The 26603-nt window shown below is 49.1% G+C and overlaps 11 protein-coding genes across 11 annotated transcripts; 6 read left to right on the top strand and 5 right to left on the bottom strand.

Moving 5' to 3' along the window:
• Positions 1-447: 447 nt before the first annotated feature.
• Positions 448-2250, top strand: AtWU_06812 (Zn(II)2Cys6 transcription factor; the record flags this gene model as incomplete). The annotated part of the gene is made up of 1 exon (XM_035501921.1): positions 448-2250. One exon carries the CDS (start codon positions 448-450, stop codon positions 2248-2250), a length of 1803 nt encoding a protein of 600 aa, XP_035357814.1.
• Positions 2251-2664: 414 nt separating this feature from the next.
• AtWU_06813 (CHAT domain-containing protein) lies at positions 2665-3395 on the bottom strand (the record flags this gene model as incomplete). The annotated part of the gene is made up of 3 exons (XM_035501922.1): positions 2665-2742; positions 2812-2868; positions 2940-3395. 3 exons carry the CDS (start codon positions 3393-3395, stop codon positions 2665-2667), a joined length of 591 nt encoding a protein of 196 aa, XP_035357815.1.
• Positions 3396-8837: 5442 nt separating this feature from the next.
• AtWU_06814 (uncharacterized protein) lies at positions 8838-9908 on the bottom strand (the record flags this gene model as incomplete). Its single annotated transcript, XM_035501923.1, has 1 exon — positions 8838-9908. The coding sequence occupies one exon, from the start codon at positions 9906-9908 to the stop codon at positions 8838-8840; it is 1071 nt and encodes a 356-aa protein (XP_035357816.1).
• A 419-nt stretch (positions 9909-10327) lies between these two features.
• AtWU_06815 (uncharacterized protein) lies at positions 10328-11958 on the top strand (the record flags this gene model as incomplete). The annotated part of the gene is made up of 3 exons (XM_035501924.1): positions 10328-10388; positions 10581-10740; positions 10794-11958. The coding sequence occupies 3 exons, from the start codon at positions 10328-10330 to the stop codon at positions 11956-11958; spliced, it is 1386 nt and encodes a 461-aa protein (XP_035357817.1).
• A 2437-nt stretch (positions 11959-14395) lies between these two features.
• AtWU_06816 (polyketide synthase dehydratase family protein) lies at positions 14396-15715 on the top strand (the record flags this gene model as incomplete). The annotated part of the gene is made up of 1 exon (XM_035501925.1): positions 14396-15715. The coding sequence occupies one exon, from the start codon at positions 14396-14398 to the stop codon at positions 15713-15715; it is 1320 nt and encodes a 439-aa protein (XP_035357818.1).
• Positions 15716-16373: 658 nt separating this feature from the next.
• AtWU_06817 (nucleotide triphosphate diphosphatase NUDT15) lies at positions 16374-16779 on the bottom strand (the record flags this gene model as incomplete). The annotated part of the gene is made up of 2 exons (XM_035501926.1): positions 16374-16600; positions 16692-16779. 2 exons carry the CDS (start codon positions 16777-16779, stop codon positions 16374-16376), a joined length of 315 nt encoding a protein of 104 aa, XP_035357819.1.
• A 1412-nt stretch (positions 16780-18191) lies between these two features.
• AtWU_06818 (GMC oxidoreductase family protein) lies at positions 18192-20184 on the top strand (the record flags this gene model as incomplete). The annotated part of the gene is made up of 2 exons (XM_035501927.1): positions 18192-19346; positions 19396-20184. The coding sequence occupies 2 exons, from the start codon at positions 18192-18194 to the stop codon at positions 20182-20184; spliced, it is 1944 nt and encodes a 647-aa protein (XP_035357820.1).
• A 439-nt stretch (positions 20185-20623) lies between these two features.
• AtWU_06819 (F-actin-capping protein subunit alpha) lies at positions 20624-21808 on the top strand (the record flags this gene model as incomplete). Its single annotated transcript, XM_035501928.1, has 7 exons — positions 20624-20680; positions 20748-20766; positions 20853-20968; positions 21024-21113; positions 21162-21214; positions 21275-21412; positions 21463-21808. 7 exons carry the CDS (start codon positions 20624-20626, stop codon positions 21806-21808), a joined length of 819 nt encoding a protein of 272 aa, XP_035357821.1.
• Positions 21809-22084: 276 nt separating this feature from the next.
• Positions 22085-22886, top strand: AtWU_06820 (PEX11 domain protein; the record flags this gene model as incomplete). The annotated part of the gene is made up of 3 exons (XM_035501929.1): positions 22085-22241; positions 22316-22479; positions 22539-22886. The coding sequence occupies 3 exons, from the start codon at positions 22085-22087 to the stop codon at positions 22884-22886; spliced, it is 669 nt and encodes a 222-aa protein (XP_035357822.1).
• Positions 22887-23006: 120 nt separating this feature from the next.
• On the bottom strand, positions 23007-25042 carry AtWU_06821 (Zn(II)2Cys6 transcription factor; the record flags this gene model as incomplete). The annotated part of the gene is made up of 2 exons (XM_035501930.1): positions 23007-24647; positions 24701-25042. The coding sequence occupies 2 exons, from the start codon at positions 25040-25042 to the stop codon at positions 23007-23009; spliced, it is 1983 nt and encodes a 660-aa protein (XP_035357823.1).
• Positions 25043-25301: 259 nt separating this feature from the next.
• On the bottom strand, positions 25302-26537 carry AtWU_06822 (NmrA-like family protein; the record flags this gene model as incomplete). The annotated part of the gene is made up of 6 exons (XM_035501931.1): positions 25302-25567; positions 25628-25919; positions 25972-26053; positions 26105-26316; positions 26378-26448; positions 26504-26537. The coding sequence occupies 6 exons, from the start codon at positions 26535-26537 to the stop codon at positions 25302-25304; spliced, it is 957 nt and encodes a 318-aa protein (XP_035357824.1).
• Positions 26538-26603: the final 66 nt, after the last annotated feature.

Below are 26603 nucleotides of genomic sequence, written 5' to 3' on the forward strand. Positions count from 1 at the left end.
TCGGAGCGGAATAATGCATAATTCCTGTTATCGGAAATACCCCATGTGTAGTCAGGCATTAGTCATAACTAACTATCAGCGCCATGATCCCCTCGGGGATTGTGATAACCAACTAAGTCACTAGTCATAGTCTCGATAAGCCTCGCAGCTTCTTCAGATTAAGCCACGGCAGCTCTTATCCGGTCAGCTTGCCAGGCCAATCCGAGTGCTCATTACAGGGATCATCTCAAGCCCACCGTTGCCCCTCTTGGGTTCACCGTTCGGGGCTGTCCGCTGTGATCTCGCCACGGCTGGTGGTGGCCTCGACGCCGAGAGTGCACCTCTCCCTCCGAGCGAAGAGTGTCGTTGCTCTTTCGCTCCTGCAACCCGGAGCCAGAAGGTTTCCCCCTCCTTCTATTACTCTGGACCTTTGCCCGGCCATGTAAAGACGCCCCTCCCCTTAGTCGGATGCCGCGCAAGAAGGCTGCAGACCGCGTGGGTCCGGTCAAGACCCGAAGCCGCAGTGGCTGTAAAGAATGCCGCGCCAGTCGAGTCCGCTGCGATCTGAAGAAGCCGATCTGCACCAGATGTCTTGAGAAGGGCTTAGTATGCTCGACCCAACTCGTTCTCAAGTGGGAGTCCGAGTTCGTTAGCCGCGGCTTGGCTTTTGGTAGAGCCGGCGTTTGGAGTAAGGCTCGGGCTGCCGGCGGACTTCCTCCTCCTCCTGGAAAGTCTTCGGCTGCGTTCCTCCTTCGCGATCAGGAATGGTGTCCTATTCCGCTTATCGAGTCGTGGGGGTTTGTCAATAGTGGGGTGTCGACTTTTGAACAGCCTTATGAGGTTAATGTTGCTTGTGATGAGTTGAATGCCCTTGTTGTCCGGGACAAGGGGAAGAGCCCGGCGCTGGATGACCTGTTGGATGAGAATGCAGACTGGTCTTTATCACCATCGTCGTTGTCGTCTCCATCCTCGATACGTGAGCTCTCCGACTACTGCTCGCCTGTCCCACTTGTCTCCCCGCACCTGGCCCCGCCTTTGTCGATGTTCCCCAGTCTATCGGACTCCAATCAGGGTCGCCTCTTTGATTACTATCTCCAACAAGTGTGTCCCCGGACCACCGCTAGCTCGAAGCTATCTTCCCCTTTCGCCTCGATCATCCTTCCCTTCTGCATGTCCGCATCTCCCATTCTTTTCAAAGCCATTCAAGCTCTCGGGGCATGTCACTGGTCCCGCTTCGACTCAACCTACAGCGTGATTGGGCTCCGCCTCAAGTCCGAAGCCCTACGGGGCCTCCGCTATCGCCTCTCAACCGAAGGCTCACTCCTCTGCTCCGCAGACCCTGAGGTCCTAGCAATCATGATGATGCTATGTCTCTATGAGATTGTGGACAACTGCGACCAACGCTGGACAATCCACCTAAAAGGCGCCAAAGAACTGATTCGCATCCGCCGACAACAACAGCAACTAATCCCCTCTCGACCTCGCCAATCCCTCGACCCCGTCTCCGCCTTTGCCGAGCTATTCTTCGCCTTCCAAGACGTCATGGGCCGCACTGCCTGCGGCGAAGAAGTCCTCTTCGGAACAGATTACTGGCAAGAAAACAACCGCCACATTGACCTCTGGATGGGCTGTAGCCCGGAGCTAGTCTCCATCCTCTCCTCAATCACAGAATTGAGCCGAACAAGACGCCAACTGACATCTGACGCCGCACGCAAAGCATTCTCCCACCGCGCCGCCTCCCTAGGCCGCAGACTCGAGAAACTCGTCCAGGAAACAACCGACGATGACGAAAATAGCGACGACGGAAGCCTCCGCTCCGCCGCTGAACTGAAACGCCTAGCAGCCGTGCTATACCTTCACTGCGCACTATACGGCGCATCACCCTCCACACCACTGGTAATCGGCTACGTCCGACGCATCCTGCGCCTCGTATCTCACCTGCTTGACTCTGGCTCCCTCGTCAGCATGACCTGGCCTGTCTTCGTAGCGGCCGTTGAGCTGGACCCGCTTCATGATGAGGTCTGGCGCGATGACACTGGCGAGAGCGTGGTATATGGCCGGCCGTTGGTGTTGCGTGCGTTGGCGGCTATGGCTGAGTCGAGTGTTTCGAACGTGGCAAGGACGAGAGCTGTCATCGTGAAGATATGGCAGGCCAGGGATAGTGATATGCTGAAGGGCTCGCCGGTGGATGCGGCGGAGGATGGTGGTTCGGGTTGTAATGATTGGGAGTGGTATGTTGCACCGATTAGTACGGCGATGAGTTTGGCTTGAGACGCCTTGCTGGAGAATCGAGGAAGTGTCGGATGTACGGAACACCCCTGACATATGCTATGCAGCTGCGGTGGACAGAAAAAGGAGGACATAGCGCTTTGTTTTGATCCATTGAATGACTATATGACTTGGAAGGCTTTTGTAGAATTAGGGATACTGGTTTTGGGATTGTGTTTGGCTTCAATGTATAGTGAATGACTCAGACTGATAAATTGGACATATTAACTACTTTACCGCCTTATCCGTAACGGCATAATGATGCCCAGCTGACTTTCAATATCGGAAAAAAGCGCCCCATAAAATAACATTCCAAATCTCGCGTAGATTGTATTCTTACCAGTAGATATAGCGATCATCAAGATGTACAAACATAAGCACATAGGTATATACGAACCCGAAGCCCAAAGCTAACCCTCACAAACCACCATTGAATGTGTCCCCTTGACGCGTTTCAGAATCACCACCGCTTGCAGGAAGGGTATTAAGAGTCGTCTACATACATTAACCAGTGTCAGCAGATAGCGTAACTATGCCCACACATCTGATCTGAAAACAACTCACCTCATCAACCGAGACCTTTATCTCCACACTTTTCACACAGTTAATCCATCCAGAAAACTATCAGAGCATGATAATCAGCACCACCCGTAATCGTCTATCAATCAAAAGACTACTATAGATATATATACCTGTGTGCGAGCCCAAACGACCAACCGATCCCCTTCTTCAAGACGAGACAGGAACCCAGCTTCCTCACCACCATCTTCCAATCTCCAAAATATAACATGCTGTTGCCAGGACCTCTGGATCTTATTCGAAGCTACCCGCTTCACAATACTCCTCGGCTTGGCTGGATCTGCATCTGGGTCTTGTTTGGGGATATGCTTGAAACGCAACCCCCGGTCCTGCAGAACTTGGCGGAAATCTTCGGGTCTAGACTTGAGATATGAAGGATTCGACAAGTCAGAAAAAAAGGAAGAAGGATAGTCTTCACCACCACCTCGCTCAGAGCAGCCCAAGATGGATACATCGAACCATGACCAGATGCCCTGGCTTCTATCGCTGCACCATCCTTGGTCGTGGCTCGTGATGTTGAATTGGACTGCGGAGACTCCGCGTGGAAGGGGTGGCGAGATGAGGTACATTGCTGTCCAGGGGTGAGAAGTCATGAATTCATTGCGCGGGGGTAGGAGTAGAATCTCTGATCGGCTGCCGTGTGGATGGAAATTTCTATAGCTCTCAGGAGGAGATGTCATGGTTGATGGAGACCCGACGGTTTGATTGATCGTACAAGGCACAGGTCAAAGGTTGGAGCTGGCGCTGAGTAGTAGGTTGGTGAGCTTTTGGGAGAGGAAGAAAAGAGCCCTGGGGAAAGGGGGGATTTGCCTGTCGGCTGGATGTCCATAAGCGTTCCTCTCAGCCTAGTCTTCTCAGGAATCAACCTGGTACTGACAGGGATCCTCAAATAGCGGCCACCTTATTGGACGCCCCACGTACTGTACTGAGACACCACTTACCATTGTGTGGATGGAGGATAAATCCCGCAAGGCGTACGCATAGCCTTGTGAGTTATGGAAGTCTAACTGGTAATAATTGGCTCTTCATTGGTTGCATTTTGACTCAATATAGAGCAGAGCTATGAGATACATACACTATTCCCAAGCTTGATCAATTTCCATCCAATACAGGAATATGTGCGGACAATAGAATTATTGACCCCTTTGTAGAGGGAAATGAGGTAGTAACTGTAGTATACATCAATATAAATAATACGCCAGGTGGGATACCACCGAGGGTTCCTCAATAAGAAGATATAGATAGCCACTAAACGCATCTGAGCAAAGTTTCTGATATTGATCACTATTTGAAATTTGTTTTGTGTTGCACACCCTCTGCTTTATTCAACCCTCAATGGTATTGATGCTGCAACTAAGCTTCTGTGCCAGATAAGAAAAAGAAGGACTATTGTCAGATCTGAGTCTGCCTCTCAAAGGCTTTACACCGTAGGCATCAAGTAAATTACCGAATCAGCCCGTCAGCCCGTCAGTCCGTCGGTCCGTCAATCCATAAGCTATCCTCGTGCCGACATGCATCTAAAGCATCACCATACTGCCGATTATAATCGAATCGTTGCCTGCGGCGCCGAATGACGCAACGAAATCCATACTCGTTCTGTGCATCTCTAAAGTAGAACACATCGCTCATAGACTGCATGAATTCGAAGGCGTAATGCCCCACCGCTTGAAGTTCAGGGGGGCCTTCGGGTCCAAAGGCCCATGTCAGGAACTGATGAAACAATGGCAGCTTCTTATCGCTGATATCATCCCAACAGTCTAAGTTTATCAAGTATGACTGATCGTAATATCCTTCGCACCGCCTCAGATGGAGAACACGAATATTAGCTTTGAGACCTGGCGAGGTCAGAATAGACTTCTAAAACATGATCAATGTATTAGTTATTATTGCAAAAGCAGTTAAGAATTCGAATAAAGTTGACGCGTACCAGGGTATTGAAAACATTGCTGGAGATGCCTAAAAACTCAAGCTTGGGACCGACGAATGGAGTTTGGTCAGCACCCGTCAATTGCTCAAGAAAACCGGTTGCACCCAAGTACAGACCATATTCTTCGTAAAAGCATCCGTCAATGTGTAATTGCTGGCATACGAGTTTTCTTAATGTTTTCTTGTGAGTAAGGACAGAACGCCACACAGGGACTGGGCTTATGAAACAACAGACCGAGATGTATAACTCTTCTAGTCCCTCGAATGACTTAAGAAAAGCTGGTAGTGCAAGAACACTTTCTTCTTCAGCTCGGCTCATATGCGTCTCCAGCGGCAAAGACTTCAAGGCGATTCTGGTTCCAGAGTTGAGGAAATTGAGTAAGGCATACTCCCAGGATTTGCATAGACGCAGACTCAAGGATAGAAGTGAGGTGATGTTGAGGATAGATGAAAGTGCATGGGAAATCGGTGTCAAATCCATGTAATACAATGAAATTTATTGAAGAACGGGAAACTGAAAGGTTGTTCTCCCGTCGTGCATGTCCAAGATCTCTTTGGCAAGCATTGATTGTATGGATTGCGTTACTTCATCACCAGATACATCCGTGACTCCCAAGTCAATTTGAGTAAGGTGGAACGCATTCAGCTTCAGTGCTAGACACAGTTCACGAGCATGATGTTTATAAGATAGGTCAGGCCATGAGATGCTTCTTAAACACGCAAACTTTGATAGCAAGATATCACTGCCGCCAGCGGCACAATAGCTACCTGTTCGTAGATGGATAGCTTTAAGTTTGCACTGTTTCTGAATAAGATATCCAGAGTTACCAAGAATGTCGCTAGGCAAGCATGTTCCTACATCCCAGCTGCAATATAATTTTCCTTTCTTAGCTGGTCTTGCTTTGCGCAAGCGCTATACCACAAGCTTACCTGAATTTCTGGAGCCTATCCGCCGCACATCTTGAAAACATATGCAGTAGCTTGGAAGACAGATAGCGTATTTCATCCCTTCTTATTCTAGCTTCTTTGTAATCGTCCGGATCGTCTTGGTCCAATATCGTATAGCTGTGGTGACACCCCCACCAAGGCCAGAAGCGGTTTTCCTGAATCTTGATATCTCTCATGTGCACTAGCGAATCAACTGGGAAAGCAGGTGCTCGGAGTAGGGAGTCAACATGGTGCCATGTCTCGCTGATTCCAGGTCTATTGGAACTTAAAGTTACAGACTTGTATAGAAGTGGAACTGCAATAGCGTAGAGGTGCTTGGAAACACGGCATATGTTGTTGAGATCGTGGCGTGTTATGTACTGTGACAAGTCAGCCTGCTTCGAAAAAAGACCTATTAAGGCCATTAGACGCAGATATTCACTTACTTCCAGTGCTATGAGAAGAACCTCGGGGGGTAGTCTGTCGAGCATATTGACATTGATGATAAATAGCGCTCTTCTTAGCGTGAACTTGTTCTTGTCAGATTGGGTGAAGTCAGGACAAGAGGGGTTGGTAACTAATAATTGAGGTGCAGTATCTGAGTCTCTAAGGCTGCGCAGGTTTCGAAACACAAGGTGAGAACGCGTAGCCGAAATATTATGAGATTTCTTGAGACGTATAAGACTGATCAAGTTTGGGGAAAATTTCTATCACAGCGGATTGTGAGAAGTGAATTAACACTGGATATTCACTCCAGTCTGAAGAATTTTCTAATCACCTGACCCTATGCTATATCTTGTGACCTCTTTATGGCTCACCATCAGAGCCTTAATTTAGTGGATACTCCTTTAGTGGATGAATGCGAATGATTGAATTCTTCGATGGTTATGTGATCTGAAAAGTGTAGAGAACTACGTTGTATAACATACTATATTGGTAGAACTGCGACAAGAGGCTTCTAGTATGGGATTATATAACTATAGATGGAACAAACAACTGTACTAGATATTTAGTACTAAAGTGCAGTTGATCATGGCTCATGATCATGGCTCATGATTTTGGACTGTTTTTCTTTTTCCGGCATTTCCTCTCGTCACGGGAAACACGGTGAGGATGGAAAGAGATAGTATTATGAAAGATATTAGAATCGTGTTTGCTTACCATGAAATTCACGTTTGTGATGGCAAAGAACTGTACAAGTCTGGCCATTGCAACACCGGTAGTCAAAGAAGCCCCAAGAACAAAATCATACTTGTTCCGCCGGTCTGGATACCGGCTCTTTACCCAAATGCCGAAGACCTACGCAGCATGGAGGATTGCCAGAACATGGAAAGGCTGGTAGGGGTCATGAGAACAGCACCAAGCATTGTCAGACTTTGTTAACCCGATATTGTTGGAAATCTTTCCCAAAAGAACCATGGCAATGGCCAGAGGGCACCAGAATTTTGGCGGGCTTTTGTCTTCTTGCTAGGGGTTAATTAGTCTTACTATCCTAGCAGTTGGCTGCCGAGCTGACAGTCTATCCCTATCGACCGAGACAGCTGCGTTGGACATCAGTGCTTCTATAATTTTACAATATCCAGGATATTGGAACTTTACTTCTATTCCACTTCGATTGAGTGTGTTTCCACATTTCTTTGCCTACAATTGAGAAAACCCCAGTTCCGCCAAAGCCCAGTGTCCTTATCTCCATATCTTATCTTCATCTTTGCATGGACATCGAATTCATTCATTGCTTGTCACTAGAGTTCCTGACCGGTTTGCGGCTGTCTGACACCTTCCGGGCCATGCTATCTGTGGCCAAAAGTCAATGGTAATTCTTGTCATGGTGGAAGGCAGTCACTGTACATCGCTTAATGAAGACTGCCACTTTCAAGCAAAGTCCGAGAACAAAAAGGCCTGCAGAAACCAACAAAAGAATACTAGAAGCTCTACCAAGGCTAGCATAGAGCTTCTTGATCTGCGCCAAGATGTGCCCCAAATGTTCTTGCTTCAAGCATATGGGACCTGCCACAAGATGAGTCGTTGAGCCAGATACGGAGAGACCATATTAGATCATCACACCTCGCCATAGAAGTGCCCACACAAAAAGACTGACACCGCAGAGATAGAGGATAAGAGAAAAGAAAGAAGCAATCTTCTGTCCTCTACTGAAACCAAAGGACCGTTGCGAAGCCAAGGCTGCTCGGCCCCCTAGCACAAGGGCGAAGATTGCGAATGCGGTGACTAGATCAAACATATCAGGCAAGACAGTGTTAATGATGGTGAGACCGATTTTTGTTTGTAGCAATTGTATGTATGAGTGACGGATATTCAGGCGCGTAAAATGGCAACCTGGTGGTTTCCACCCCACCGGTCCTTATCTACAGAGATAGTGGGCCTTAGACGCGTAAGCTGACTGGAAGACAAGCCAGTTAGATGTGCAAACTTTTGTTTCCCTCGCGCTATGTTTTGTAGAAAGATTCGATTATAGCTTTCTCGAGTAGTTACCCATCTAAAGACGTGCTCCTAATCAGCAAGTACATGAGGCCCTCACATTAGACACCGGGAAAAGTCCCAACTCTCCTCATAATCTTTACTACAAGGATTTAGACTATCACCTTTTTCCTAATTGTCCAGAATGGTACTGATAATTCTCAAACTCTGAGTCTACACCGGTATGTTGACTACGTCAATATATTATTTCACTATTAGGCCTTGTTAACCAGATAGTCAAGGCCATGCTGTCTAGTATTCAGCTAGAAATCTTTATTGAATGTTTCAACTATTATAGTCTAGCTGTACTCTGTTTTCTACCTCATACTCTATTCTCACCTTGTTCAGGTCTTCAGCCTATATTTGCTGCTGCATATGCACTGATCTTCAAGCCATGACGATGACTTTCGCTTTCTGTTTTAGTGCTCGTCTCTCGCCACTTTTTGCTAAATGAGTACACCTGAGCACACCTTGAACGGCCTGAAGGGATCGCTAAGCATGGAGTGAGCGGAAAATAAATGCTCTGAGCGAAAAACCTGAATAAATTGCACCCTAACTAACTAGTGATGTTTCCCTGTCCCGTTCCTCCACTTCTAGTCCACGTTTGCCTGTCATACTCCCTAACAATCCAGCCTTGACATCACGACATCACAAAGATGATGAACGACTGATAAGTGAAACTATCATTTCTTCTGGTGTTCAGAGGGCCCCTGGGTTTCAACGTCGTCACGAGTGAAATAATCATATGCCCACCACGTCCCAGCAACGCCGAGCCCTACCAAGGCACCGATTTGACCTGCAGGATGAAGGAGGTTGAATGAAAGAGCTAGTCCTGCACCACTTGGGACGACAGTAACACCTCCTGCCGTGGCTGCTCCCAGGGCCGCCCCTCCCCCCATTCCGAGTATCGCAGTCCCGGGATCTATACTGCCCGTCTTTACCGCGTGATCCCATTTTTGGCGTGCCTCCTTTGGCATGGGATCTTTTGGTCCCAAGTCGATAGGTGGAACATCCGAGGGCAAATGAACCTCGGGGAACCGGATCCCGTCGCCAGTTGTTTGCTCCGATGGCTCGGGGGTGCCCTCATCGGGGGTGCCGACAGGACAACCGAAGCGACTGGGATCGGGACAACTGAGTTTAGCCTTCTCCTGATCCGAGTAAGCCGCGTTATTGATCATCGAAGGTTGTCCGGGAAATAAAGCACCACCCAAGCAGACAGCCTCCCTAGTGATCTCGGGGTCGGCATAGCGGTGCATGTCCTTGAGAGGGAACTTCTGCACCTGATGCGCCGCATCCTGTATCTTCATCTCATGCCAGTTGGGGGTGTGTGCGAGCTGCCTGAGGAAGAACCCAACAGACGTCTTTACATTCATGCGCTGTTCCGTTGTGAGTGGCACATTTCGGACACTCGCGGGATTCAGCGGACTCCGCTGATGAAATTGCTTGGTTTGTTGCAGAATGCCGGTGGCCGAGCTTTTGGGGTTTTTAGCTCCCGGGTTGAAATCCGACTCGCGATGTGCGGTCAGTATCACTATTTCGTAGGCCTTGCGGGCGTGTTCGGGTTTGATATGGCCAGCTCTCACAGCTTGCTGTATCTCGGTCGCGCATGCTAAGGCGTGTCTCTCTTTCTCCGAGGTGAGCTTTTGTCCTGGGGCTCTTCTCGCCCAGTCGGTCCATGCCTGGTGGTGTGCGTCTACATTCTGACGCGGAGGCACAGGCAGGTTTGAAGCACTTTCAGAGGTACTGGTAGACATATTGTCGGCGGAATTGTATGGTGATATGGTCTTGGATAGATATAATAGGAAGGTCAAGGTAAGGATAAGATTTAAGATGATAGAAATGTCGGCTTGCTTTGTGATTTTGAGAGCAGAAAGGAAGATGATTGAGAAGAGGAACACGTCAGGAAGATACAGCCTTCTAGACATTTTATAACCTTCAATACCCAAGGTGAATGTAACCCCTCTTTGCTGTATACTCGAGCAACTGATGCCGCCAAGAAATAAGTTGAGCTGATCAGACAGGCCACTGCTTCATACGGACTAGCTTGCGAAACAAGCGAACAAAAGTGTCGTGCATTAGCGCCATGCTATTCTCCAGTCGGCCAATCGAGCCTTGCCACGCCACCGTTCTCCGTCCGATAGCAAGCCTCACTGGACATTGGTGCCACGTCAAAATGGACAAAGTGTTTGGTGTTGGCTTCCTCAGTCATCCTATGAGGCTGGCGCTCATTTGGTGTTAGCTCGCAAGAAGCCAGAAAGTTGAAGCCTCATAATCAGTTGAACAAGGAGCTATCTGAATCAGATGACTCAAATGATGTCCCTCCTACATCTTGATCCAACAATATAGTCAATAATTCCTTTCTCTACCGCTTCCAGCAACATTCCGTGTATTACCAGAGCATATAACACAATCTAATTACCCACGAGCACAGGTGGAACAAATTGTGTTCTCGGTGTCGAGTATGGAACGCGCAAAGGCCTACGAAAAACACCGCTCGCTCATCTTTCGACTCTTTGTCACCGAAGGCTTGACGCACGAACAGGCCAAGCTCGAGTTTGAGAAATTGGAACTGGAACCCCGGTTGACGTAAGTGGACAGATGTTAACTATACGCTTATACTTATCAATTCATCCTGCCAGGATGAACCAATGGAAAACCTTGCTACGTAATTTGAGAATCTATAAAAACATCCGCAGCGAGAGCGCCGCTGACGCTCAAACTATCCTCAGTCAAACGCCTGATGATGGACACTGTCTGATTTTTGAGAATGGTGTGCTTCAAGATAATCATGACATTACCCAGCATAGTCGCAGAAAACAGAAAGAGCCGAAGAAAAAGAAGAAGGCTACTTCTTCAAAGACTACAAGAATCAGTCTACCTTTCAATATCACCGCTCTCAGCAACCCGTCCACTTTCAGAGACTTCCAGTACCTTCTTTTCGCTACTCGAATTCATTTTGAGTCCTCTTTTGACACTGGTAAATGGGCGCCAAACCATCAGGGTCTTTATGCTAGGAGCCCGGATTTCCAAGCTCAGGTGATGGAGCTCAGTAAGCTACATAATCGGATATTCCATGCGTTGAAACACTTTAGAGAGGGACAAAATGACCAAGCTCAGGAATTATTACAAGAGGCCTTCCCTCTACACAGATCAGTTGTGAGGTGCTCTCATCACCGACAAATTCCAGACATTCTTGGAATTCTTGTTATGGTCTGGAGATCGGGAAACAAGAAGCTACAACATAAAATTAGGGATGATCTGGTTGCTTTGGCAGCACAGAGCCTCCCGCAGAATGATCCGCGCAGATTGATGCTTGAAAGCCTCGGAAGGCTGGACTTGGACCAAATACGCCCTCTTTACTTAGCATTCGATGCTTATTGCCGTTCATTATGGATGGAACGAGCATCTGGCAGCATTATCAAAGCATATATCTCGTACAACCAAGCCCGATTTCCAAGAACAGACGAGGGTGGATTCTACAGCCTGTACGAGGGAATGGCGCTCGGGAGTATTCAAAACTCTCTAGCTCAGGTGGACGCCGAGTTAGAGCCATACAGCCATGAGAACATGCTGCTATGGCACACCGCAATCGAGTACCTCTGGAGTAGGAGAAGATACACAGAAATGAGCTACATTTGCGCACATTTATCCAAACGCATCAATCAGCTTGGGACAGAGTTTGATTATACTCAAAACAAGCAACTTAACCATGATGCTGCTACCACCTTTCTTCTTCTTGGTCTATCGCATGAAGTCCTGGGATACCCTTATAGCGCGAGATTGGAATTCGAACACGCGGCTTAACTTCGAGATAAAGTCATCTCCACTGATACATGGGACCCAACAAGAAAAGCCGCTCTGGATAAGTGGGTCGAGATAGACAGACGGATTGGAGAAACACACACCGCGACCATCAGCAGTAGTATGATCAACAAGATGTACAGAACTGGTTCATCTGCGGATGAGCGCGTACCGGCTCCGCCCGCCGCAACCTGAAGCCATGAACGGATTCCGGGCTGTGGAAGCGTGTGGCTATTTGCTTGTTTAGCCCTAGATTGCCGTACGACTGGAGTCAGCGACCTGCAGGGTGGCTCTGTTCCCGTCATCAGCTTGATTATGTCGAGTTTGACCAAAGATGCAGCTTCCTTAGTTTCTTATGTCCAACTTCCTATAATTTTATTCTTTGTTATCTTACATTTTGAATTGACAAATGGTTCGTCCTTGCTACCCACTACGGTTGAGCTAGCAACATCCTCATTAATCCGAAACTCATCTATCACCGGAAAATTCATGTCCACAGTTCTAGTATAGAGAATTGCGAGAAAAAGCAATGAAAATATTTGGAGGAAGACCGGAAAACAGGCTGAAAAGAAACCAAAACAATGAAGCTTTGGTGCTTGCTGCCTTGACTGCGGAAGATCGCCCCAACAAGCGTCGGGTTAAATATGTTCGGGCGACATGCTGTCAGCCTCACATGCAGTGACTCAGGCAAACTCGTACAACTTGAGCTCAAAAGTAAAATATATGTGATCTATGAAAGAGCCAATAGCACCATCTTCTCCATCACCGAAAAGTACCCAGGCTGACCAGACGAATACATCAATGCTTGAGCGCTCTTTGACTCACAGATCCTGCAGAAAAATGATCATGACATCATTAGTCGAATTTTCTATCTGTAGCATGCCCGTTTGGGGTGCTCAACAGGATATTGAACAGAGAGTAAGTCTCGAGACTTTTATCTTGTTGCTTTTGCGGGTAGTCGCGGATGAAACAGCAAGGGTGGGTTTATTAGGGGGTTCTAGACGTGGCCAGGAAAACAGAGCTTCTGCCTTGATGCTGAAAGTTTGCGTACAACATATGTCAGAGCCTGGACTTTGACAATAGCTAAAGCCTTTCTGTTGCATTATTGGCCGCACGGTAGAGACCTGTACATGTTTTGAATGAGGCGGAGAGTCTTCGCACGAGCCGGATATTGCTGTGGGATGCCTGGCCAAGGGTCAGGGAGTGCTATCTCCAGCCAAGTGATACTTGATTCTCTCAGTGAAACGATGCCTGGGCTGCGCACAACTCATAGGTTTGAGGTAGCAGGCGAGAACCATTGCAGAGAAAGGTTCCGGACGAGCTGTTAGAACCATTCGATCTTATTGAGAGGGAAATAATATCCTCGCATGCGGATTGCGGGACAGCAGTTTGCCGAACAAAGCCTTGTTGCCCTATCAATCTAACACATTATCATACAGCTTCCTCATCGGTACCACGGTAGACACTGTAGGTGAGCTTCATGCAAGGGTATCGTTGTCCAGGCTGGCATCGCATGACATCATAGAGTAAGGAGGCGAGTTCACTATACTCAATATACTGGGTTTAGTCAAATTACGTAATGCCTTGCCTTATATGGCCACAAATCTCTCCATGTCTGAAGAAGTCTATCTTTGCCTCCAGGAATGTTGAAGAAAATTCCACCTCGCATCAAAGGATTCGCTTCTCTGAATTGTGCTGCAGACCTGCACGATTTAATGTATGATTGGTTGGTTCTGAATTAGACTTTTGAGTGTTTTAGGAAGGGGGAAGCAAAATCCTGCAATGCTGTGTCACCATCTTCGGAATGTGAGATGAATAGAGAAAGTCGATGATGACCGATGTTGATCTTATTGGCTCCAATGGCTGACTTCTTACCTGGTGTAGATGCATGCAGATTGGTCATGTGTCTTTAAGCCTGACTTCCAGTACACTATACGTAGTCTCATTGCCTACAGATACATCATCGGCTCTAGGCATCATAATGTGCTCCATTCTTAAGTGCGGTCCGCCATCGCTGACCTATCTATCTATCTTCAAGTTCATTCTAGTCTATGGTTCGTATATCGATATTGGAAAAAAACCTATTGCTATATTAGATTCCTAGTGCGAACCCAGATCTTGCGTTCATTTCTCACTCCCAAGAAAGCTGAATTGGCTTAGCAACACTCTACACTTCAGGCCTTGCACTGCGTTGTTACCGAGCCTGCAAAATGTTGCCTCCCTCTTGGTACGGGAACATCCGCTACCCAAAGATGCTCTCATCATGTATAAATTCGAGGTACAATCTACTGTCCTAGTAATTCTCAATCTATCCCGATATTGTCCTGGCCAGCGCGGCTCTCTGTCTTGGGATTAGGACCATGATTAGCTAATGGATATATGGAATTGCAGAGGATTATTGACACCGTCAAAAATTCATCGATCTGTCTGCACTACATCAATGCCTAAAACTTGGGGAAGAGTATCCGAAAAACAATACACCAGGCCCGTGGACGGCATCGAGGCTGTAATGAGACAAATGGTCATCAGCAACCCGCCTGGTCGTCGAACATACGACATTGCTGCCGTTGCCAAAGTCCGGACTACTCTCACAGCGGAGGAGCTGACCAAGAAGGGGCGACTGGCCTGGCAGAATCTTCGATACAAGCATCCTCTGATGGCAAGCTCTGTGGTCGACGGTAACTGGATATACAATGTGCCATGTAGCAAAGGATTGGAATCCTGGACCCAGAAAACTTTCCTCTCCGTGAATAAAACCCCCAAACGGATTGAAGATGTGCTTAATCGCTTGGGTCCAGTAGAGCTCCCCAATATGTTCCATCTCAAGGACCGCAACGAGTTCCTGTTGAATATTTCACATTATCATGCAGATGGCCAGGGGATCGCTATATGGTTCCACGATTTTCTGACTGAGCTATCGTGTCCTAAGACGGACACTCTTCGATGGGCACCAGGAGATGAGGTCAAAAACCTGCCTCTGGAGACGCGGGATGCTGCTGCGATCCCCCGGCTCACACAACCATGGGTTGAGGATCACCGAGGGTTCTTCCCAAAGAATCAGCCCAAAGCGTCAAAAACCTTAGGCCTAGAAATTGAGCCCGACGCATCGCAGCGGCAGCTAGCCTTTAGGTTTGAAAGACGCCGATTTTCGGTTAACGAGACAGAAATTATCTTTGCCAAAGCGCGGAATCTAGGCCTCACACTTACTCCGCTTGCTCACACTGCCATTGCCTTGGCTGCCAAGGACCAAGCCAATCTGCCGGACGGTGTCCAGCATAATACATTTCTGATTTCAAGCCTTCGAGGGCAGTGCAAAGGGCCACCTGAACTGGGTAGTCGTGCAATGGCACCGCGCTTTGGACTGTGGCCCATTCAAGTCGGCGTCCACGATTTTCCGAAAACATTCAAAGCTTTGAAGGAATGCTATTCTTCATTCAAAAGTAATATGTCGTCCTACATACCGATCATGACCCATGTCTTGGCCGATATGGGCGCCGATGTCTCGAATGATGTGTTGTCCACACTGATCATCAGCAATATGGGCGACGCATCGCCCTACATCCAGTCTTCGTATGGTGAGATCGAACTAGAGGATTACTGGGCGATCACTCTTCCGGCAAATCCTTCGATCGTCTTCGCCATAGAGTCTCGGCTTGGTCAGCTGGAAATAAGGATTTCTTATAACAACGCTTACCATGATCCGTCACAGATTAGGTCTTTTATGGATTCAATATGCAAGATCCTTTTGGAAGCCCCATGAGCTTGTCATTTAGCTATATGTTCGTTCGTATCATTGCTCCTGCTTGCTTCTCTTTCTCTGTGTTTCAGATATAAGAAAACCATAAATTGGGCTGTTTTGAGGCAGATAAGTGGGATACACAGTAACCCAAACTGCCAGTCATGCATATGCACCAATGACACCGTATACGTGACAGATAGATGATGAGACCAGTCGCATATGCTTGAACCTTGTTAAACTTGGAAAGCCCAAATGCATGACCTTATTTCAGAGCTTTCATGGGGATCTTGAAATGGGAGTTGGGCTTCATCATGGCTTTGATTGCCGGAAAGGTCAACCAGAAGCCAAGACCAGTCAGTCACAGAGAAAACCAACTTGCTGGCCGCGATTTATTAAATTCTTGTATTTGATAGCCTCTAGGTAATATAGAAACAACAGTAAGTCTTCCTAAGTCATCTAGAGAAACGATTTCATCACCGTCTAACCGGATGAAACCCCGGTCTCTGCTCGAGAAGATTGATCAAAGGTATGAACAGCCTGTGGCTGGAGTTTGGATCGCCATGATACGAGGTGACTTCTTCCCAGGTCACCCACTTCCACTGCTCACATTTGTGGGGTTCCAATAACTAGAAGGAATGTTTAGCCGGAGGTCTTTCTGGAGAACCAGGTCACACGTGGGCTAGGAGGCAATATCACTAACCTCCGGCTGCGCATCATCTCCAACAACCGTGCATCCCACAAAAACAGTGACATAGTGCTTCCCCTCTTCTTTCATAATATCGTTGGTCGCTGTAAGGAACTGTGTGTCGCGGACTTTGAGGCCTGTCTCTTCTAGTACTTCACGTGCTGCGCAGTCTTCGAACGATTCGTTAAACTCGAGATGGCCGCCGGGTAGGGCCCAGGTACCTGTGTAGAGGCATTAGAAACAGAATTGAGCTTAATAGTACCGTTATATGATCAAAACAGATCAATCAACTCTAGTTGGGGTATTACCTACCAGCACCGTGACTGCTTTTGCGCTGACCGAGAACTATTTGTCCCTTGTGATTGGTGACGAAAACACCTACGCCTACTCGGGGGTTCATGATGGGAGTGATTTGTATGAGCGAATTGATTGAGAAAGGCGTTATAAGTATGATATAACTGGGAGCCAAATGTACGAATAAGAGAGAGTAGCAATGTAGCTAATCATCTCAAAGAAGGACCTCTCATAAGGTATTCTGCGTCAGAGAAGGCGGGGGTGGGAAATGGAAATTCCAATTGAAAATACCAAGTTGTACTAAATAGCGGGGTTGGAAGGTAAGCAAACATGCCTTATCAGAGCCGAGGTTAGCTACTGCAAGTAGTTGAAAAGAAACATCCACGGCGTCCGGGTGTCAGATGAGAATGCAATTTACAGGTCTAGAACAGCAGTATTGTACTTTTCATCATGGATGGATATTACGCCCACAGAGAGATCTGTTGGCGCTAGCCTACATTGGTTGATGCCTGCAGAAGGTGGTTTGCAAATACCGAGACTCGTAGTATAAGATCAAAGTTACCACCTGATGTAAACACACAATGAGATCTTCTTATGAAAATCCTCCAATCAGACAAGAGGTCTAAAGTGTATCACAGATTAAAGCCTTGGGATCTAGACTCCTCGTTAATTGTAAGGATAGAGTCCTAGGAACTAGCATGTAAGATGGCTGGCTGGTAGACCATAATGCCAATCATGACCGCTTCTCTGACCGCCGAAAGCGGCAGAACCTAGTCGACCTCGCAGGAAAAAGTACGGATATAAGCGGATATGAGCGGATATATGTTTGAACAGTTCCGGAAGAGGCGAGCTGCATTCTGTATAAATTGTGACCGCCCTGTTTGACCGCTCCAGGCCGCGGCAGAATATGATGCCATGTGCATGTGAGCCATTGCGGCCATAGGATCTTCACTATGGCGAAGATACCGGAGGATCCAATCATGAATATGAGATCAAGTGCCGATGCTAGCTCTACACTAAACTACTTAGACCGAAGGTAGACAGACTACTACCACTACTAAGTATGACGATTATATTTAATGCCTAAGGCACCAAGACGATCAGGGTCCGCGCGCCAATCATAGGGCGAGCCTAGAGGCGGGGCAGATGACGTCTGATTGGCCGGAAATGGCGGGCAGGACGTCAAGGGCGTCACCGGACTGGCGGAGGATTGGCCAACCTGAGGCAGGCATGGGCGTGCGGATGGCCTCAACCGCGTCTGGCGCTTTGCTTGACCTCTCCATCATGTGCTGATGTTTATCTTTGTCTCTCATCCATCCGGACCATAACAATAACTGCCATCCCACGTCTTATCCACGCCACACTGTCTCAACCATTCGAACCCTCTCCTTATCGTGAAGCCTACCACCTGAACTAACCGCCCCGGGAGAAATTCGTGAGAACCTCACCATGTCCCATGCGGTCTGATACGCACAACTGCCACCGTGACACGTGTAAAAAGTGGTCTCAGTTGCAAACATGACGTCGTCCAGCAACCCTTCAACTCTATCCCATAGCCGGGCTATCCCATTCGCGAGTCGGCTCAGCGAACAACTGTCGCAGCGGACCGGGCAAACCAGTTCAGGCACCGATCCCGACCATGCCGGCGACAGAAACACACCTACACTTGGGCCTCCATTGCGTCCTTCACCGAATACTCGCTCGCTGAGCGATGCGGGAAAACCAGTTTCCGCCATGCCGATCAATCACGATGATTCCCGCCCGCCCAGCAAAGATGACTCCTCCCTCTCCTCGACCCCCGAAACGCCCCAGCGGCCGTCCATGCAGAGTCTCTCGTTGAACCTCTCTGCCAGATCCTCCGGACCTTTATCCTTATCCAATCGCGCCCCGCTTTCCCCGAAGCTCGATTCCTCGGCCATCTACGGCTCGCCGGGCTCCGTGCTGCCCCGTCGTTCCCGAGGCCTGGACTTTTCGCGAGCTTGCACCAATCTCCATCACTCGACCCTTGCAGAAGCGTCCCCGGACTCCTCCCCGACGGTTGGCGGGCGCGGTGTAAATATCCCGCAACGGCGCGGCTCGCCAGCTTCAGTCTCTGGCCTCCAGTTCTCCACCTCGAACCCCGCCGACAAGGCCACAATTTCGAGCTCCGTATCCAGCGTCAACATGATGGAATCCGATACAAGCAGTAGTGAGGAGGATGATGAACCCATGATTGGCGACCGTGACGACATGATGATTACCAATACACCTCAGGCGAAGCGGTTGGGAGGTGGAATGAGTCCATTTGCTGTGGGGAACGTGTCCAGCCCGGGAAATGAGTGGATGGGCGGCTATTCGCAGGCAGCCGCGAGTCTCATGAGCTTCCAGCGGGCTCGTTTTCGTAAGGGACGAAGCAGGCACAGCTCCAGCAGTGCTAGTGGCAGTTCCAAGCAGAGTCCGGGTCCTCTCTCACCACCCGTGATGAAGAGTATCGAAGGTCAGAATGGGGGCTATTTTGGCGCAGGTGCCCGACGGGCTAGTCTCAGCATGGGCACGAGGGATTTGCGCCTTTCAGATGTCAGCGACGAGGGTGAGAACCGCGGTGCGCGTGGGCAGAGCCCAAGCACGTCGAACTCCGAGGGCGGGCCTTTGGGGGTAATTCGACGGGCCGTTACCCGTCGTGGGAGCTTACTCGTAAGTACAATATTCCGATCACAACATAGGATGCATCTAACTCTGTTAGCCAAAAACGAAAACCTTTGCGCGTATTCGGGCGGCATTGATGGAGGAGTCTGCTCCAATTGATAGCGAGGCCAAGCGAGAAGCGGAAGTTATTCGACAAGTCAAAGAGAACGAACCTGACGTTGAAGCGAAATCGCCGCTGGGTGATTTGTCGGCTCTTGACACGTCCACTCCTGTTGCTCACGGGCAAACCCCAGAGGAAATCCCTCCAAAAGCCGGATTGACGACACCGGACGAACCAAAATTCATCGATCAGGCAAACCGAAATTCGGGAGGAGTCGAGTTCTGGAATTCGTTCGACGAGCGCTACCGCACGCCGCCCCCACCCCAACGCCGACATGGAGCTTCATCGGTCTCTGAAGATGACCTCGCTATGGACATCACACCATCTACCACTGTAGGATCGACTACAGAATTTGCTAAACCGAGCGAACGACCCGGCTCGCGCAGTGAAGCATCTCAAGGCGCCCCGGCTGGGTTTGTCGGCGAGTTCAGGAGGAAACGCCGTCGGGATGATGATTTCGATCCAAACCTCTTCAAGCGGCGAGCGGTATCGCCAAGCATGAGCGCACAGAGTAGCCCGGTCATGCCTAATTCACCGGTGGTCAAAGACACGAGTCCCAGCATCTGGGGCCCACCAAGATCGAACCTTGGCTCGCTGTTCCCCGACCGGCCTGTCACCGAAAATGGACCTCGCAATGGTAACAACCATACCGGAACCCTGAAACGAGTAGGACTGCATGGGATGAATGAAACCAGCGATGGCTTCATGAACATGAGCATTGAGTAGGTTGGCTGAGCCTGTCTACATCATTATAACTATTACAACATTCTTCGGTATCGACTAAGGATTCAATGCTGTTAGCGGGATCGGTTGAGTTTGGCGTTATCTTTGCATTTATTGGTGCTATACTTGGGACATAGCTTAACTGCATCATATCTAATTATAATAAACATTATAGTGCATACTGAAGTGAATGCATCAGAGTTGCTTGTTAGACCTTAGTGATATAGTAAGTAGTGTTGTAGAAATGCTATACGGATAGCGGCAGGTCAGGGGCCACGTGCGGGCTCGGCGGGACTCGCGCTAACTCCGTGTTGACATCGGAGCTCCATCTGCTCACCCAGCATCCACTGCCCCTCTATCCTTCGTGCTTAATCCCTTACTAGCTTACCTTTACCCTTTAACATACTCAACTCTGGCAGCTGAGTACGTTCCATAATCATCCATGGCATCCACTACCGAACTCGCATCCTCCTTTATCGAGGGTGCCCCGCCCGGCGAGGTAGGCAGCTACCCCCTCATGCTCCTATACCTGCATGAACCCGAACATAGCTGACAGCATCTATTAGCTCGCGGACGTTGTCGCAGGTATGCAATGCAACCCAGACCCTTCATTTCGATCGGTGCCACCCGCATCGTACCCCGCCTCGAGCCCATACTAAGCAGGTTCACAGATGTTAAGGCTCTCACCTCCGACGGTCCCGACATCATCCCCTCCCTCGCACCGGCCTTTGAGCGCTACAATGAGACACAACTGGCGACTGTGAAGCTTCCTGGAGCGAGCCAGGAGGTACGCAGCTACATTCCTGATAGTGGGGTCGACCGACCGTCCTGACAACCTCTAGGTCCTGATCAGCGAATACAACAAGCTCGAGGGAAACCGGTACTTCGATGTGGAAAGTCAGACGTCGTTTGAGGTGGACCATGTCACGCAGGTGGGTAGACACAAGCCATTGGGAAGATAAGGAATTGACAGGGAATAGGAAGCATCGGCAGCACAGTCATACGTTCTGGAGTCGCAGAATGCGGATTTGATGTACGCTCTTCTCCCTTGTATCTGAGTCAATCACCCGATGTGGATCTAACAGGATTGCAGCAAATCCCTCCTCAAGTCCCTCTCCGCGCACGCCACCGAACACTACCGCACCTGCAGCTACGGCGTGTACCCGATCGAGGACGACACCGCCGTGGCCATTGTTCTCGTTGCGAACCGCTACTCGCCTAATAACTTCTGGTACACTCCCATTTCAGGTTCAGGATGATGGAAATACTAATTGTTGACAGGAACGGTCGCTTCCGCGCCATCTACACCCTCCCCGTGAACTCCTCTTCGACCACCATCTCCGGCCAAATCAAGGTCGACGTGCACTACTATGAAGACGGCAACGTGGCCCTCAACACTAACAAGCCGGTGAACCTGTCGGTGCAATCCGTGGATGCCAGTGCCATCATTTCGCGGATCGCGGCTGCGGAGCGGGATTACCAGGAGGAGTTGAACCGGGCGTTTGTTAGTACGGCAGAGGGAGTATTCAAGGGGCTGCGGAGACAGTTGCCGATCACACGGCAGAAGGTTGAGTGGGAGAAGGTCGGAGGATACCGGCTGGGACAGGATATTGCTGGAGGTCGGTGATTGCTGTAGATGTATAGATTAGCGTTGAACAATTGTGTGTAATTGAAAGTGACATATCACGTACATCATCCTCGTTATGATCCTGATGGGGTGAATATGATAGATAAGCGGATACCGAGCCGATATCGCGTACCCGCCATACCAGCCCCTTGGCAAATAGCCTAATTAATCTCTAGTACTTAAAGCGCGTCGTTACCCACCGCCGCCAAATAACACATCTACAATAGACTGCATACCCCCGCACATATACCCCCAGAGCAATAGAAAGAAAGCAGAATGTTAGACCACTTATACCGCTTTACACGCACGACGCCAGGCCTCGAAAAGACCCTTCGTCTGGTCCAATCCCTCTGCGTGCTCGCCCTGCAAATACCCACTCTGGAAAATGAGTCCATTTCGCGGTTCAACGTCGCCAAGACACAGTTTGCTTTGAGTTAGTTTTCTCCAATAATCCTACTAAATGTCCACATCCACCATGAGAATAAACCAGTATTGAGAATTAAACAGCACGACGCTTCCTCCGCTTCTTCAACTTTATCGACTGCTTCAACCGGGCATTTGCCTTGCTAGGCAACCCTTCTTCCGCTCAGAACAATGTCATCAAGACAGTCATTGAGATAAGTAAATGGTCGTGCTTTGGATGCTACTTTCTCTTGGAAGACTTAACCCTGGTGTGTACTCCCTTCCCTTACCATCCAACCCATGATATAATACTAAAGTAACATGCAAGTTACACGCAACATCCATCTACCCAAACCCCTACAACAAAGCCATATTAACAGAAGCGAACAAATTCTGGTTCTATGCGCTGGGGTTTTCTATTTTGGGTGCTGCTTTTGATATACTTTTTTCTTCCGCGTCTTCTGCATCTAAGACGAAGGATGAGAAGGACAACAAGAAACAAGCTCCTTCTATTAACCGCTTCTCGCTACTGAAGAAGATGCTCTGCGTTGATGCTTGTGATCTGCTCATTCCCGGTACCTTTTTGGGGTTGATTGAAATGGGTCAGTTGGGGGTCGGGGTTGGGATGGTGGTTAGTACCTTTGTTTCGGGATGGGATATGTGGAATGCTGTTTAAACCTTCGGAGAAGATTATGGAGGCTATAGAGATCTTAAGGTCTTGGTAGATATAGATCAGGAACACGTGTGATATTCGAATATCTAAATAATTCAGTATCTACCTATTTGTTCTTCGTCTCTATACGCCCACCCACTCTTCCCACCTCTCTTCCCCAAGATCGGGAACCACCATATCCCCAAACAAACTATTAAAGAGAGCCACATCCACCCCCTGCAAATCCCACTCCTCACCACTACTCCCTCCCACCCCAATATCCACACCTTCATTCCTCTCAAACCCAATCGTCCCATGATACGGGATATATACATGTAAACTCCTCCCCCCATCCCCAAGCCTCCCATCATACTCCCCTTCTCCCTTCCCATCCCCACCCATTTTCTCCCTAGCCACATATCCAACACCCCCAGCAGCACTCTCCTCCACCCCCAACAAATGCCTCATTATACCCGCCAATTTCCCCGCAATCTCATCCGTCCCTGACCCTGACTCCACCATATCCTCAATAATAGAGAGTGTCCGCTCCATAATCCCGCGATCACTAGGTCGACTATGCGCGAGGAAACTGACAACTGTTCCTATTCCTCCCTGCTTTTCGCGTTGGAGATGATTTGAAGAGTCGATATGCGCAATACACAACACCGTCATCGCCACAAAAGCAATGAAATCCACCCCGCGGCAGTAGTAATGCGCCGGATTCGAGGCACGGAAAGCGGTATACCGCGCCAGGATCTCCCGGCTTACGGTTATGATGGTGAGTTTGCTTCGGTCGTACACTGCAGTATCTCGGGATGAGCGGAGCATGTAAGGAAGATGCAGACGGAGGAGGAGTTGGTAGTGCGTGAAATGGGCGTTCAGACGGAGGGTTTTCTGAATGATGGTGGTTTGGGTCTGGTTGGGTGTTAGGTCTGGGGTGAGCCACCACTGGGGAGGCATTTGGGCAGCTGCATTTTGGAGCATCTGGTCGATGTCGTTCGTAAGGGAGATATTGTTGATGTCCGCTTCGGTACGGTGGAGGATACGGCCTGCTATAATGCTGTGCATGCGGTGCATGCGGTCTTGAGGTGTGCATGTTTCTAGGGCTTTAGGACAGAGGCACCGTGCTTCGAGATTGGTAGGTGGTAGGCCGAGCATCAGGGAGAGGTAGTGGTCCATTTCGACGAGGCGGAAACACAGGTAATCTGGATTCAGAGTGTTGCGGGTTGCTGGATCGAAAACCTTTAGGGATGATGGGGGAAGCCCTCGGTGGAGCGACAGCATTTGTGCGATGGCTGTGGCTCGGCGGGTGGCTAGCCATGCTTGATGGAGGTTTCCGGCGTAATTTTGGTATTGGGCTTCCAGCATGATGCATTGCAGGCCTTCGATGGAGGTAGTGAGCTCGTCGTTTGTGGTTACTAGTCTGGTGGCGCGGGTGACGGCGCGGGTCATGATGTCGTGGTGGGAGATGGATAGGTCAGATAAGCTTTTGATGGACGGTGGAGAGATGCCTTGGAGGAAAATGGCCAGGATAAGGAGTTTGCGTGCGATTAGGACGGGGTGGGAGTGTGGTTCTGGTAATTGGAGCATATCCTGGGGAGATGGTAGGCTGTCATCTGTGAAGGTGGAATTAGGGACACAGATTTCATAGTTCATATATACTGTTATGCCAACAGGGAGATTGTAGATATGGTTGAGCTCCCTCTGGCTGGGCCAGGCCGCGAGAAGGTCGCGCTTTATGCTCTCATATGGGCCTGTGGGGATGTTGTTCTCTGGGGACGATTCCTGGAAGTATCAGCATGGGAAAATTGAAATAAGCACATGAGGACTGGACTCACTTGTTCTTCTCGACTAGAGTCCACATAACTGTCCAATGTCCCCAAACTGGGAGGGGTTTCGGTATAATTCTCAGAAGATAGCGCTCGGCTTCCCGGGTTAACCAGCTGTTCGAGTATCCTCTCTACTCGGTCGAGTCGAGCATCGACCAAGTCTTTGCTTGTAGGTATAGGGCTGTCTGGGAGCTCCTGACTGATGCATGTAGATCCCCGTCGCCTGCAGTTATTGCAGATGGTATTGGAGGAGGAGCTGAAGATACAGCGAACCTTGCGCCGCTTGCATTCCCAGCAGCTCCTTGTGCCCTTGCGGACCTTTCTCCGTTTCTCTTGGGAGTGTTTATCCATATTCGTTCCAGTCACTATCAGCCAGGCTTCAGTGTCTCTCGGTCAAAATGTGAGGGGGCAGGGAATAATGAGATGCTCTGCGGAAGGATCTCGGGCTAAGGTGTTGGATTCGCCCGAGCTCGGCGGAATAACGCCATGCTCACATCAGCCCTAGTACAATACGCTATGGCTGGATAACGTCTCGAAAGACGTGTTATATTTACTAAGCTAGATAAAATCTTCTACCTGCTTATCCGTAACAACCTTCTCAACCGCATACTCAAGCCTTTCCTTTCCACGCCTCAGTCAAGAACTTCTCGACGGGAGTAAACTCGAAGTCGGGCAGCAGACTATTCCATTCATCCGAAACGGCATAGGATCCAGCATTAACCGCCAAAAGAATCCGACTGCTCATATATTTCGAGGCCACTGCCGCCTGCTCGGGCGGAATAGAAGGATGATCCACTGTTGGTGTCCACGACGTCTCCCACTTCCCAGCTTCCAAATCTTCTGCCTTCACTCGCTCAATGGTAAATGGGAGCCCACCTGGAGATAATGAATCAGGACATGATTGTATCTATGTGATGTTGTAGAGAACAAACTTACCGCGAGCTCTCTCCCCTAGAGCAATAAATTCACCGATGGAGATGTTGGAACCCTGGATACCCCCAACAACTGGCCACTCGCCTTCATAGTCAACGGCTCTGGCCACAACTCTAGCAATATCCTGAACAGCCGTCAAGGTGATACGGGTTCCATCGTCCCCGTCCACCAGGATCATTCGGCGGTTAGCAAAGTCGAAGGGGGTTGCGATTGAGGGCAGGTGGCGGGCCGATTGATGTGGATGGGTCAGATAGTTGACGAACACGCCGGGTTGGAAGAGGGTATACTCGAGGACCTGATTGGGTTGTGTTAGATGTTCCGCCTGGTAGAACGTTGTACGATCGTACCTTCTTATCCTTGTTCAGCTCTTGGAGATACCGGCGCGTTTCGCCTTTGTAGGCATACCAGTCCAGGTAGTCCAAGCGGGAGCTATACTAAGTTAGTGTTTGGATGATAGTAGAAGTGGGATAAAGTTCTCACGAAGCCCATTCGCTCGGCGCAAACCGTTTCACTCCGGCCTGAGCAGCCGCATCGATGAGGTTCTTCTGAGCGGTGCTTTTGGGATCATCCTGCGTGGTGATGAAGGAGAGAATGGTGTGCACTCCTTGAAGAACCTTGGTTAGTTGAGTGGTGTCGTTGTAGTCGACTTTGGCCCAAGTGATGCCTTGTGTAGGTTCTTGGGCTTCAGTATCCTGCATAGACTGGTTAATGTTACAACACTTCCATTGACTACGGTTATCGGACATGACGAACCTTTCTGGTCAGAACAATGATTGTATGCTTCTTCGCAGCAATAAGAGCGTCGATAACCTCTCGGCCAACACCTGTTCGAGTGTCAGTGATATAACTGGTGAGACCAGGAACGATGGAAGAGTGTACCTCCAGAGCCTCCAGCAATTGCAACCTTGACCATTTTCGTAGTTGGGATGAGGAAGAAACGCTAAAGTGTAAAAGTAAAATACTCTTATGGTTCGTGTGA

Source organism: Aspergillus tubingensis (assembly GCF_013340325.1).
Source record: "Aspergillus tubingensis WU-2223L DNA, scaffold_8, whole genome shotgun sequence".
NCBI lineage: Eukaryota > Fungi > Ascomycota > Eurotiomycetes > Eurotiales > Aspergillaceae > Aspergillus > Aspergillus tubingensis.